Genomic DNA, 14652 nt, shown 5'->3' with positions numbered 1-14652 from the left:
GGCCAGGGGTCAAACTTGCAACCCAGGTAAGAGCCCTTGACTGGGAATGTAACCCATGACCCTTTGGTGCACAGGCCGAACCTCTAACCACTGTGCACACTGGCCAGGCTGCTTCTCTGACCTTTCTACTAATTTGCTATGCTGTGGCCCAAACCTCAGGCTCCCTGGCTGAAAACACTAACAGGACACAGGTCCCTTCCTCTTCTCCTGTGGAACGAGAAGTTGGGAAAATCACTCTTCCTGACAGGGTTGTTGTAAGGATTAAGGGGAAAACCCCATACAAATCACTTAGTAGGGCACTTGAAAAAAATAAAATAAAACCAGCAAATGTTATTGTGACTATCAAACTCCCTGGTCCCAACCACATGAATAGATGGATCCTTGCGGGGCCAATGACAAGGCCACTGAGTCACCAGGACTTATGTATGGAAAGTAACTGAACTGGTCCACCCGACAGTGTGGCACCTCTCAGGGGCTGTCAAAGACCACGGCTAAAAGTTCCGACACCCCCATCCCAATTTTTATTTTTTTTATTCTTTTTTTGGGGTAGAGGTATAGGGCCCTAAAGAGAGCTCCTGAACTTCTCTGCGAATATCGGTACAGCCTGGGTTAGAAAATAGTCTCATAAGCCTAGTTGGCCTGCCTCCGAGTCAGGATCTGGGTTAGTGTGTTTAATGACGGCTTCCCTTAATCTCGCTAGGAAGGCGGTGGGATTCTCCTGAGGTCCTGGCTTATAATTGCTACCTTGGTGTAATTAATTGGCTTAGCTCGGCTGTTTCATTCTCTCTCAAAGGCATATTAGGAAATGGTCCCAGTCCCAGGCTCCCTGAGAGGTGCTATAGTCCGACAAGGAATCAGCGGCCAGTAGTCACTCCTAGAGGGTACTGGAGGTTTGTCATACACAAGCTTCTAGACTGCACGGCAGCCTCATTGATCTTGTCTCTCCTCCCTTGTTCAAGGATTAAGGACTACAGTGATGTCCCACCAGGTCAGATCAAAGCTTTGGGTTAACCCCCACAACTTTTCCATGTACCTGTCTGGGTCTTCGGAGCATTTTCCTAAGTCCTGCTGAATTTGGTGTAAATCTTTCATAGAAAAGGGAGCATGTACTCTTACAAGGCTCTCGATCAATCCTGCTACCTTTTGTAAAGCTCAGGTTAAATTAGGCTGAAGAGGCCCTGGCCGGTGTGGCTCAGTTGGCTGGAGTGTCGTCCCATGTGCTGAAGCGTCATGGGTTCGATTCCCAGTCAGGGCATGTAAGGGAGGCAACCGATCCATGTTTCTCTGTCTCGCTCCCTCTTCCTTTCTCTCTAAAAAAACCAATAAAACATATCCTCAGGTGAAGATTAAAAAAACAAAAAGTAAAATGGGTAGGTTGAGGAGGCCCCACATATGGGGGAAGGAGACCAGAACCTGACTGATAGGTTTTTCTTCTTCCTTTGGAGCCAAGGGGGGTCAGGGAACAGCAGAGAGGTCACCTGGGGGGGAGGTAAGGGGGATAGGGTATGTGAGCACAGCATAGCAATGGTGGAGGGACCTAGTTTACAGGTAGTGCACAGCTTAGGGCTATTCCTGAGAACCATAAAGCAACCTCTGTCCATTTCCCTCATGAACAGCAAAACAGGTCTAGCTACAAAATAGTATTAAGATTAATGGTGCCATCTGGCCGGTGTGGCTCAGTGGCTGTGCATCAACCTAGGATCCAGGAGATGGAGGTTCAATTCCTGGTCAGGGAACATGCCCAGGTTGCAGGCTCGATCCCCAGCAGGGAGCGTGCAGGAGGCAGCCGATCAATGACTCTCATCACTGATGTTTCCATCTCTGTCCCTCTCCCTTCCTCTCTCTGAAATCAGTAAAGACATACAAAATTTTTAAAAAAAAGATTAATGGTGCCATTGACTGGCCAAACCTCTCCATCACCCAATTTACACTGAGGCCAGACCCGGTTCCCAGCAGCCCTGGTCCTTTCAGATGCCTCATAGGGAGAGAGGGCAGCCGCCTCTAGAAGGGAAGGAGGTCCCTGTGAAGCCATCCCTGAGTCTCCATGGGTGTTGAAAATAAAGAAAAGATGGTTGGAGTAGTGCAGGAGGAGGTGAAGGCGGTCCCTCTGCCTGGTCTCAGGGACCTTAGGGAGTATACAGAAAAGGTGTTTTAAAAGACAGGGACCCGGGCCCTGGCTGGGTAGCTTGTTGGTTAGAGCATCATCCAAATACGCCAAGGTTGTGGGTTTGACCCATGGTCAGGGCACACACAAGAATCAACTAACGGCCTGGCCGGGCGTGGCTTAGTGGTTAAAGCGTCGACCTAGGATCCAGGCGATCAGGGTTCGATTCCCGGTCGGGGCACATGCCCGGGTTGCGGGCTGCAGCCGATCAATGACTCTCCCATCATTGACGTTTCTGTCTCTCTCTCTCTCCCTCTCCTTTCCTCTCTCTGAAATCAATAAAGATATATTTAAAAAAAAAAAATCAACCAACGAATGCATCAATAAGTGGAACAACAAATCGATGTCTGTCTGTCTCTCTCTCAAGTCAATAAACAAATAAATGCAAAACCAAACACACAGCACATCTACCAGAACGCCTAAAAAGAAAAGGACAACCTCCACCAGCGTCAGTAAGGGTTTGGAGCAAGTGGCATGTCTTACACCTGTGATGTGGCACAAGGCACTCTGGATACACAGACACGTCTGGGGACTCACATGCCCACCCCTAAGTACACGGACAGGAACGTGTGCCTGTCTTCCAAGACACACACAACAATCAATGTTCACATTGCCTCTACCTGAATACCCCAAACTGGAAACTCCAGTGTCGACGGACAGAGTACAGTGGAGAAAGAAGCGGTGCTATGTTCAGACAATGGAGGATCACACAGCAGTGACAGAAACTACCTACCAGTGGCAATAGCACAGGTAAATCTTACAAACATGATGCTCATGGAAAGAAGGCAGACACCAGTGCACACTGCACAGCGGCCTTTAGACCAAGTTCACAACCAGGCAAAACTGGCCGCAGGTATCGGAAGTCGAGATAGCAGTCACTCCCAGGGAAGTACAGGACAGACTGGGAGGGCACAGGGCTGCCGTGGTTCTGGTAATGTCCCCGGCATGATCTAGGTATGGAGACGTGTATCTGTGTCATATAGTAAAAAAATTCCCCCCATAAATACAATGTCCATGCTTTGGTTAAATGTTTACCGTTACTGAACCCCATTAAGGGGCTGTGACAGCCACTGCAGGACCAGACAGGACCTGGCAGACCACTTCTACAAGAGGAGAGTAGAAGGGCAGACTTGTCCAGGCGTGGGGTGCACTTGGCCACTCACTGTCATATAGTGATGGCATTTTCACCTTAGTGCTCAAGTTCAGGACACAGGCAAACAGCAAGGCTGAGGAAGCAACCAGGACTCCCTAAAGCCTAAATACCAGCCTTGGAATCTGCGGAGGAGAGATGACCTAGACTCCAGGATAGAAATCATCTTAAAATGAACTCAGCCAACATTTTCCCACTCCACAGGACAGAGACCTCAAGGCCTTCCTCAGGCCAGCACCTACAGGAGGCTCCGGGTGTCAGGGGCTTGCAGTATCAAGTCTGTACCTCCTGTCCCCCAGGAACTGTACTTCTGGTAACAAAGCAGTTCTTCCATGTGGAAATATTTTTCCAGCTAATAAATGGAGAAAGACTGCCATTCTACAGCCCCTGATGGGCTTACGGCTCTGAGCAGTATCAACGACTGTAAACTTCACCAAGTAAGCTGAACAGACTTACTATGCCTGATTAAAAAGCTAAAGACTGTACCAGTTGCCTCGTTTTCTTGCTAAAACATTTTTTAAAGACAAACTTACATCTGATGGAGCCTCTAGCCTCAGGCTGTCCAACCAAAACATAACGTAAGCCACAAACTGAGCCATGTATGTAATTTTAAATTTCCTAGTAACCACATTTAAAAAAAGAATTAGAAACGCAAATTACTTTTAATAATATTTTATTTAACCCAAGATATCTAAAATATTGTATTTCCACAGGCAACCACTGTTTTAAAGTACTGATGTGACACATTACGTCCCCTTGTTCACATTAAATCTGGTGTGTCTCTGGCCCTTGCACATCTCCACTCACACCAACCCCACACAGTTCAGGCTCCACAGCCACACTGGACGGCAGCAGCTCCAGGTCTCCAGCACCAATGAGGGAAACGCAGGGGAGAGAGGAGCATGTTAAACATGCCGGCATAATGCAATAGCAAAATGAAAGTTATGGGAAACTCTGGGGCAAATGCACCATCATCTTCAAAACTTAACTGCAAGAGAAAAATAAAGGTGCGGAACCCGAGACATCGAGGTAAGAGGTATCTACCAAGGGCAATGAACAGGCCACATTTTGCTCCTAATTTGAAATGAAATAAGATATCTGAACAATGACTGGATGTTTACTGACTGGAATATGAGTATCAACTGAAACAGTCACAAATGAAATACGTCTGAGAACTGCTTCAAGGTACTCGAGAGGGAGGGGGACCGGCCATGAGAAGGGGACTGCTAATGCAGGGGACAGGTACACAGACCTCACTCTCACCACACCTGCTTCTGAAGAGGTCTGAAAAGTCCCATCACACAAAGTCTAAAATGCCTACAGACGCACTGGCCTGTATGAGCTTCGTAATCGTTAACACTGGTGGCCTCCCCCAAGAAGTGAGAGGCTGGGGGACAAAGGAGGGAGATGTTTCACTTTATAACCCTCTTTTACACCTTTTGAGTTTTCAATCACACAGCTGTCTTATCTACTCAAGAAATTAAATTCAAACATTCCAACCTGACTCCACCCACCGGCCTGTCTGCATCCCCACCACACAGGCCCCAGCACGTTCACCGGCCCCTGCTCCATGCTGGTCTTCCTTTGAGTCACTCTCACACAGCAGCCAGGGTTGTCTTTTAAAAATATCACTCCATGTCTAAAATCCTTCAGTGATGGTCTACCCACTTGTTACCATGGCAACATGGCCCTGTATGACCTGTCCCTGCCTCTCCAGCATCACCTCATGCCACTCACCCTTTCTGACCCAGTAATTCCACCATGTACCTAAGGATACGGGCTCAGCCAATTCACAATCAAGGAAGTCTACATAATAAACACCTCAGGGCTACTATTAAGAGTTAGAGGTGTGAATGGGTGTGAGAGTGCAGACAGCACACACTCACTGATGACAGCCGACTTCAAGTGTGAACACGCACACTTGTAAGGATCTGTGTGAACATGACCTAGTTGGCATTCTTGGGTTTCTAGGTTTCAATTTTCTACATTTGCTAAAATCCTTAATCTTTTCTTTGAAATGTACATACTAGACCTCGCCACTCCAATTCCCACCTCATCACCCTCGAGACCTGGACTAACATGTCTTCAAGGCACATGTCTGGCCGGAGCCATCAGGGCCCCAGCTCAGGCGCTGACGCCACCTCATTTCCTGCTTGGTAACATTGGCTCTATCACAGCCTAAATTTTGTAAAATCGGGGACCCATCTCAAAAGCACGTATACCCTCATACACGACACCTCAAATAGCCCTTCATGAACAGAAGGTGCTCTAGGAGTGCTCACAGACCCCTTGGAAAGAGCATTTCGAATATACTCTGATCAGAACTTACAAACCTACTAAAAATGGGGTGCAGAACGCAGTCCAAAAACTTTTCAAAAATAAAACACTAACAGTGATCTTACTGGGAAAGTAACCTCTCGCCAGGGAAGACACCATCTAAAAGGAAATGTCACCTTCTGAGAATTAAAAGAATCACTGTGACATTTTGTTTTCAAAATCCAAAACCTTGGAAGGGACTTTCTTTAACAAATGAAAAAGCCGGATGTTAAACAGAAGCGGAGCAGTAAATGGGAGGACCTCTCAATTCTGGAACTGATGCTGTTTCATCACACCTGTCGAGACCACTGGGCTCCCATAACTACTCCACGTGACTTGCTGCCCCCTTACCAAGATAAAGGCACTCATCCAACATTGTAAGTCCACACTTACATATGGACAAATGTAAAATGACACATGACAAAGAACATAAAGTTCCTAACAGGAAGAGCCAAAAATATGGCTTTTATGAGCTACATTACTTTCAAAGACAAACTCAATAAAATGTGGTCAACACACAAACCTGTTTTGTGACATGACAGGAAGCAGAAGCAGGAAACCAGGGCTCCAGCCCCCACGCTGGCACTGACCACAGGTGGGATCTCCAACAACCAAGCTGCCCACAGACGTCCTTGTGGGCAGGCACAGGGCTGAGGTGCCTTTACTGCCCTGGGTGACCTGTGAGATCCCGAGACAGGCCACCCTTCCCACAGGATGCTGTGCTTTCCGTGTAGCTGAAAATTCACTTCTCAAGACTCATAATAAATGCTTCTGATTTCTATATGGCAGAATGGACATTCCATCCCTTCTCTTATCAAAAGTCAATCAAAGAGAGAAGAGGAAAGAAACAAACTCCACCTAGGAGACATGAGAAACTCTGCACAAACATGAATAGGAAGAGGCAGGGTGGGGACCCCACAGAACCATGGAAAGGCTCAGAAGTGGGGGTGACACCTGCAGCTAAAATAGGGTGTGGATGTGAAAACCCAGGTCAGGAACGCTGGACTCTCAGGTCCCTAGGCCCCTCCTGCACACTCCTCTTCTGTAACCACGGGAGACCAGAGGTTAGCTCTGTAAAACTCCACCAGAAATGGACCATACTTGGGGACAGTGGGCACAGAGAAAGACAGGAGCAAGCTCCTCCACTGAAAACAGGAACATTAGTAAAGGCTACCCACCGATCCACAGGCAGGCCTCCCCCCCTTTAACCTTCCAGAACATTCACTTACTCCAATGAGGCAAGACAAGGGTGAAGGACCCCTCTCCAAGGAAACCAAACCAGCAGACAGTAACATCTGCAGGACAGCCAACAAAAACATGAGTCATCACCCTCTAACAAGTAAACAGGACCCCCAAACAGCTTTCCATCTTTATGACTTTACTGGGTCACCAGACACTAAAAAGTTTCCAGCATGAAAGCAAGAGCCCAAAAGATACAAAATCCAAGAGCATGAAAGGGAAACAGGAAAAAAATGCAAGAAAAAAACATTTTTAATTTTTTTTAAAAAGCCAAGTTTGTTCACTATTGATTTCAGAGAGAGGAAGGGAGAGAGAGAAAGAGATAGAAACATCAATGATGAGCCCGGCCGGACGTGGCTCAGTGGCTGACTGTCGACCTAGGATCCAGGCAATCGGGGTTCGATTCCCTGTCAGGGCACATGTCCAGGTTGTGGGCTCAATCAATGACTCTCTCATCATTGATGTTTCTATCTCTCTCTCCCTCCCCTTTCCTCTCTCGGAAATCAATAAAGATATATTTTAAAAAAAAAAAGAAAGAAAAAGAAACATCAATGATGAGAGAGTCATCATTGATTGGCTGCCTCGTGCAGACCCAACTGGGGATTGAGCCCGCAACCTAGGCATGTGCCCTGACCACAATCTACTGGATCCTAAGTAGATGCTCAACCGCTGAGCCACGCCAGGCCAGGCAACAAACATTTTTGAATTATTTATTTAATTGATTTTGAGAGAGGCAGGGAGGGAGAAAGAGAAACATCGATATAAGAGTGGGAACACTGATCAGCTGCCTCCTGCACTCCCTCTACTGGAGACTCAGCCTGCAACCTGGGCATGTGCCCTGACGGAGAACTGAATGGGCAACCTTTTGGTGCCAGGGACAATGCTCAGCCAACTGAGCCACACCAGCCAGGGCTTTTTAATAATTTTTTAAATTTAAATATAACTTTAAAAATTTAACTAAACTTGAGATAAAGATATTGTACACATAAAACAAGAACAGGAGCCATTAAAAAAAGAACAGAAAACAGTAAAGAACACAAAAGCAAAAGTTAAAAATTCAGTGAAAAAACTGGAAAGTAACCAAAAATGGTCCCAAAAAGTAGAACAAAAAGATCAACACACGTTGAAAAACATTTTTAAAATTAGAGTCCTGCCCAGCTGGCATGGCTCAGCAGTTGAACATCGACCTATGAACCAGGAGGACACATACGACTCACGGTGAGGGCACAGGCCCCAGTTTCCAGTTCGATCTCCAGGAGGGGGCGTGCAGGAGGCAGCCGATCAATGACTCTCTCGTCACTGATCTCTCTCTCACCCTCTCCCTTCCTCTCTCTCTGGAATCAATAAAAGCATTTTTTTTAAAATTAAAGAATGACACTCTTTAAAAAAATTTAAAAATATAAAAAGTAAAATAAACAAAAATAAAAATTAGAGTACTAAAAGTCCAACATTCAAGCAAAGGAGTTAGAAAAGGAGAACACAGAGGAAACAGCAGAAAATGAACTACCTCAAATATACTGTACAGAAATTTCCTATAAATGAAAGGGCATCACCCTCAGGTTTCTGGGCCATTTAATACACTGCATGATAAATGACAAAGGACTACCAACCACTGAGACAAACCACAAAAACCGAGACAATCAAGGAAGCAATGACTCTGAAGTTAGGAGGGAGAATAACGCTCACCAAGGACTAAAAATCAAACTGTACTTCTCACCAGCAACAATAAAAACTAGAAGATACTGGAGGGGTAACTTCAAAATTAAAATTACTTCCAACCTGGAATGAATGCCACACTCAGCCCAACTTGTCCTTTAAGTGTGGTGGTGGGCAAACTCGTTTTCAGACGTGCAACTCCCAACAAACAACTGCAAAGGGACTGGAGCCTGTGCTCCAGCACTGTGAACAGGTGGACAGAGGGGATCCTTGACACAGGGCAAAGGTCTGTCTCTCCAGGAAGGGGGAGAACTCCCAGGGTGGCAGTGTGCAGCGGCCAGGAAGACAAGCACCGTGACTGGGGCAGGGTGGTCGAGAAGCATGGGAGAACACTGGTGAGCTTACAGGGCTGAGCAGTGAAAACTTAAAATGAGAAATGTTCTACAGAGTGAAGGGTAGGAGAACATTATTCTGAGGTTCAAAGGAAACCGGACAAATGAAAAATTACCCTGGCTGGTTTGGCTCAGTGATTAGAGGGTCGGACTGCAGACTGAAGGGTCCCAGGTTCGATGCCGGCCAAGGGCACATACCTCAGTTGCAGGCTCAATCCCTAGCCCTGGTTGGGGCACCTGCAAGAGGCAACCACTCGATGTCTCTCTCTCACATCGATGTTTCTCTTTCTCTCCCCTTCCACTCTCTCTGAAAAGCAAAGGAAAAAATATCCTCGGGTGAGGGTTAAGAAAAAGAAAAATACGGCAGTTATTACCTCCAAGGAAGAAGGAAAGGGTGTACAAAAAACACAACTGCAGTTTACCATCCAGCTCAGCACGGCACAATAAGGACCGGAACAGATCAATGAAGATTCTGGGCACGGATTTAACCGAAACTGTGAGTTACTGAGGCAAGAGAGTATGAGAGAACAGAAATCACCTCCACTATGAGTGGAAGCTGAAAGATAACCCCTTAAATTGGTGACGAAAAAGTAGACCTAAAAGATCAACATGTGACGACACAGCCCGTGACTTACATACAGGAAGCATGTGCTACGCTGCCAAGTGGCTGCTGCCTTTCTATTAGGCAGGACAGGAGGGCAACCTCTTTTAAACATCTCTTGGCGCTATCTGACTTTTTAAGCTACGTGCATGTGCATACATTACTTTAGAAGCAAAAAATAAGGTTAAAGAAAGATACATAGCAGCCACCCTGCTAGAAAAGTATAGGACTAGCCTGGGACGGCCTCCTGCTGAAAGGTGATGCTTCACTTGGTCAAAGGCCTTAAGTCAAGTGGGCCACCCTGGGCCCCGGTGCTGGGTGATCCCGCACACACAGGAAACCCCAGGAGCCTCGCTTACCAATCCACAAAGCAGGGGACACGGTCCACTAACTCAGTAGTTCTTTTCAGTGTCAAAAGTAGCGACTATTGACTGTGGTTCCCAGACAAGGAAAACGGGAAAGAATGAGCACGTCTAGTGAGCAGGAGCTCTGGCACTGAGCCGCCCGCGTCCACCTTCTCTGCCACAGGTGCACAGGTGCACAGGTTCCGGAACCCTGGCCCCGCCGGGCCGGCTGCCCCTTGTGCCCGCGGGGATGCGCCAGCACCCAGCTCTGGAACACCGCCGGCTTGACCGTGCACGTTCTCGCAGGGCCGGCACTCGGGCAGCCGCACGCAGGTGAGGCCCAGTGGACACAGGTTCAGCCAAGCCCTCCGGTCGGGGCTGCCTGTGGAATCAGAGACGTCCCGGGCCACTTTCTCATCAAGTATTCATTAAAAACCTACTACGTGCCAGGCCCTCGCAGGCGCTAGCCCTACGGCCCACTAGGCCCGGCAGTCCCACGTCGCCCGGGCCTGGTTCTGCTCACCTGCGGACCCGGGAAGGACACGCGGCGCTCGCCTCGCGGGCTGGCACGGCCGGAGCGGGGCGGGCGCTCCGCAAGCGGGGTCCCAGCCTCCGTGCCACGCGCCGGGACGTGCCTTCCCTATCGCACTCTCCTTTTCGTGCCCCGCGTGCTGTGGGGCTCAGCCCACACGCCCTGCGCGGAGTTTACCCACCGCCCTGCCCCGGCTCCCTAACCCAGCCTCCCGGCGATGCGGGGGGAAGGCGACCAGCAGAGCCATCCACCGCGGGGCGGCCACGGACTGGCCCGCACCAGGTCAGCGTCCCGCCGCTGGGAGTGCCCGCAGGGATCGCCACACCCGGAGCGACTGCGGGGGACACCTGCCCGGTCATCGCTGTCCCAAACCGGCCCCTCCGGGAGCCCGAGCCCGCGCCCCTCCCGCACTTCCGCGCGCCTGGCCCGGCCCGGCCCGGCCCGGCTCCCCCGTCCGCCGGGGCCGGGTCCACCGGAGGGAGGTTCCCGGGCCGCGACCCTCGGCGCGCGCCGCGGGGGGCCGGGCGCTTAACAAAAGAAGGGGAAGTTGCCCGTCCTGAGCCGGCCGGCGCTCCGCTCGGGAACGCACCGCGGAGCCGGTCTGACAGCCGCCGGGCCCGCGCAGCTTTGTCCCGGAGGAGCGCGCGGGCCGCCAACTTTTCCTCAAAGACGCGGCCGCCCGACTCGGAACAAAGTGGAAGGTCAGCGGGGCGCAGCGGCGGCGCCGGGAGCGCACCGCCTCGCCCGCCGCGCCGCGAAGTTGGCCGGCGCGCCCCACTTTTCCTTTTTGTCCTCGCGGCTCCGCGGGCTCGGCCGGGCCGGCGGGGGCGCGGGCGGCGGCGGGGCCTCCCCCCCTCCGCGCCGCGCCCGCCCCGCCGCGCCGCCCCCGCCCGCACAAAGCGCTCCCCGCGCCGCGCGGCCCGCACGCCCGGGGCCTCGGCCCGGCCTCGGCCTGAGGCGCGGCGGCGGCGGCGAGGAGGAGGCGCGGGCCCGCCCTCCGGCGCGGCGCCCCCGCCCGCCGCTCGGCGCCCCCGCCGCGCGCCCCCGCCCCCTGCCGGCCCCGCGCCGCCCGCCCGCCCGCGCCCGCCGCCGGCCCGCCGGCTCCGCTCCTCACCTCGGCATCGGCGGCGGCCATGGCCCGGGCCCGCAGCGTGGCCCCGCCCCTCCCGCGCGCCATCGCCCCGCCCGCGCCTCGCGGCCCAGGGCGGGGCGGGCCGGCCCGGCGCGTCTGCGCCTGCGCCCGCCCCCGCGCCTGCGCGCTGCGGCCCGACGGCGGCGTCCTCGGCGCGGGCCTGCGCCGACCGGAACCGGGGCGCGCCGGCGGGGGGGCGGGGCCAGGCGGAGCGGCCTCCCCGCGGCGCTGCGGCGGGCGGCCCCGGTTCCCGCGCGCTCGCGACGGCGCGCTCGCTCCGCTTGGGCGCACGGCGGGCTGGCCGCGGCCGCGGGAGGACCCCTGACCTCTCACCTCGGACACGTCGTCCCGCGGCCTCCTCGGAGGGCGGGCCCTGCCCTGCGTCCTAGGGCGGTGCCCGGGCTGGGGGTGCGCCCGGCGGGGACCTGGAGCCGTTCGGGGCCGTGGGGGCTGCCCAGGCTGGGGGCGGCGTCCCGCTGCAGAGGCCGCGGGAGACGGGGGGCTGCCCCGCGGGGCGGGCCGGCTCGGGGGGAGCGTGGTCTCCGTCGGGTTTCCCCGCGTAGGGAAGGGGCGCCGCGATTCGGGGCAGCGCCCAGCGCGGGGCGCTCCGGGCAGGAGCTTGTCGGGCTGCGAGAGCGGATGCTTTGGGTGGGGAAGGTACTCCATAGGGTGTGCCCTGGCTGGGGCCGCCATCCTGATTGAGAAGGCTGGGTGGGGTGGGGAACGTCCCCCTGGGGAGGAGTGCCCCCGTTTGGGGTGCTCTGGTTAAGGAGAGGCCTGACTTGGGGGAGTGCCCCCGCCGGGCAGCGTCCCTGGTCACCCCAAGCTGCATGCCCAGCGCCTGCCTGTTTTCTGTGCCTGCCGCCCAGGTGTGCACCGGGCGAGACCTTCCCTGCACACCCAGCGGCCTTCTCCGGACAGCACCGGCTTAGGCCCCCCGCCACCCGCCTCCAGACCGGTTTCTCCCACCCCCTGGGAGTCCAGGAAAGAAGCACGGGCTGAAATTGGGGTTCTCTGGCCAGTCTTGGAAACGAGAGCCGAGGAGGCCGAATTGAAGGTTAATCAGTCCCCGACCCCGTGAAGGCTCAGTGTCCTGGGAGAAAGACGCCAGGAAAACGCCGCCAAGTCTGTCGCTGACGGTGCACACAGGTGCGGAGGCCGAAACGGAGGACTCTGCCTACCAAGGAAACCTGTTTTCTTCCCAGCAGCCTCAGGCAGCCTGTGACAGGCCGGGGACCCCCCAAGCTCTTTCTGGAGCCTCGGGCCATCATGGCTCCTACCACCCAACCTGACCCACCTTCACCCACACCTGCCTCTCCAGCTCCACTCCTGCCTTGGGCCCTAGTCTGTCCCTTCCCCGAAACACTTTTAGCTCAGGTGTCTGAGTGGCTCCCTTCTCTACCATCCTTGGGTCTCAGTACTACCTCTTCAAGGAAGCCTTCCCTTGCCTCACTACTTAAAAATGATACTGCACCCCAGAAATCCCTTGCTTCGTTTTACTCCATAGCCATACTGTCCGTCTGTCCCACTACAATGTAAGTCCAAAAGGTTAGGGAATCTTTGTTTTGTGTGCCCTGGTGCCTAGAACTGTACTTGGCCTGTATGATTCAAGATGAACATTTGCTGAATGAATACGTGAGTTAACTTATGAAGAAAAATTCTTTACCAGGCAAAAACCGAAATAAATGAAGGGTCAGAAGTAGGCTACAGTCCCGTTTTGCACCATGAGCACAACCCACCCCTACCCTTGTGTGATCACGGGTAGCGTGTCAGGGCTGCTGTCCACACGCAACGTGTTCACGAACCGTCAGGTCAGCCGTGAGAGACAGACACTGTTCTTATCCACGTTCTATAAATGTGAAACCAGAGCAAGGGAGCTGAGTGTGTTCAAGGCCACACAACTGTCAGGAGGCCGAGGTGGGGCTTGAACCCACGTGGACTTTCCTTTCGGCTCCTAGCGGGTGTATTAGATTATCCCGCCTGTGGCACGCTTTGTGCCCTTCTCCAGTATTCACACCCTCCTTGTCCCACAAATAGTGAAGTCTGGCCAGATACATGGCTGCCTGCTAACGAGCGCACTTCCAACAGCAAAGGGTGGCCAGTGGGATGTGTACAAAAGTGATACTGCTTCCCAGCCTGTCCCCCCAAAAGTTGTAGGTGCAAGACCCAACAAGCGGGGTGAGGGTGAAAACTAAGCTGCCCAGTATCCAGGGGTGGAAGCCTGGACTAGAGCATGACAGCTACATCGCCAGGCCCAAATCCCCCACTCCTGGACGGCAAAGTGTTCAAGAAATTCAGTTCTGTCATGTTGGGGGGACAGGGGCTCTACCTGTCTGTCCCCTCGTAGTCCCATGAGCTTGTTATAGGTTAAGGTAACAGGCCTGTAGCCAAGGTCACCCTTCACCATATGGCAGAGCCGGATTTTGAACCCAGTCTTAACCCCACCTCCAGTGTTTCCCAGTTTGTTCCAGGATCACCGGCCAGGTAGGGCTTGGAAAGTCAGCAGGATGCCCCTCTGGGAAACACATTTCTGCAAAACCCTCGCTTTCTATTTGCTCCTGGGCTCCTTGAGTCCTGATGGCGGGCCTCGGGAGCGGCCTGTGTGCTCCCACGTGGACGCGAGGCCAGAAGCCGCGTCCGTCCGACGGCAGCGAGCCAGCAGGAGCGCGACGCCTGGGGCCAAGGGCAAGGGCAAGGCCCCAGCTGGGCTGCCGGGAGGATGGGCGCCGGAGGGGCAGGCCCCAGGCGTGTGCGGAGTGGAACGGGCGGTGCTCCCCCCATCAGAAACCCTTTTAGATGAGCGCCGGGGCTCCGGGCACCACACCCCGCCCAGGACGCATCCCTGGGCAGTGCCGCGGGCCCGGGCGCCAGCTCCAGTCCCGGGTTCAAGCCAGCCGACACGCACGGCTCCGGACCAGCCCCGTCTCCGTGGCCCTCCGCATCCGGCCCGAGGCACCCGGAAAAAGGAGGGGCTCCGGGCCCAGGAGGCGCGCGCCCCGAGGGGCGGGCCGAGCCCGGGAGGGAAGAGGCGGGGCTTAGGAGGAAGCGCGCCCGGGGGAGGGGCCTCGAGAAGCGCCGGAAGGGGCGTGGTGTCGGTGGGCGTGTCCGGAAGGACGGGGCCTAGAG

At 53.8% G+C, this 14652-nt stretch overlaps 1 protein-coding gene across 6 annotated transcripts in view; it reads right to left on the bottom strand.

Moving 5' to 3' along the window:
* The window catches only part of EHMT1 (euchromatic histone lysine methyltransferase 1), a gene marked incomplete at its 5' end in the record, with an annotated part of 88412 nt that extends 76830 nt beyond the window's left edge, over positions 1–11582 (bottom strand). For 4 of the 6 annotated variants that reach the window (XM_081151975.1, XM_081151979.1, XM_081151980.1 and 1 more), the window contains one exon: positions 11509–11582. In XM_081151975.1, coding sequence (XP_081008101.1) covers positions 11509–11571 — 63 coding nt within the window. The remainder of the gene's footprint in view (positions 1–11508) is intronic. The other 2 variants (XM_081151977.1, XM_081151976.1) reach the window with 2 other exon arrangements.
* Positions 11583–14652: the final 3070 nt, after the last annotated feature.

This window comes from Miniopterus schreibersii (assembly GCF_964146895.1).
Source record: "Miniopterus schreibersii genome assembly, chromosome: 11".
NCBI lineage: Eukaryota > Metazoa > Chordata > Mammalia > Chiroptera > Miniopteridae > Miniopterus > Miniopterus schreibersii.
Note: the sequence above shows the minus strand (reverse complement) of the source record. Positions and strands in the feature narration are given on the sequence as shown.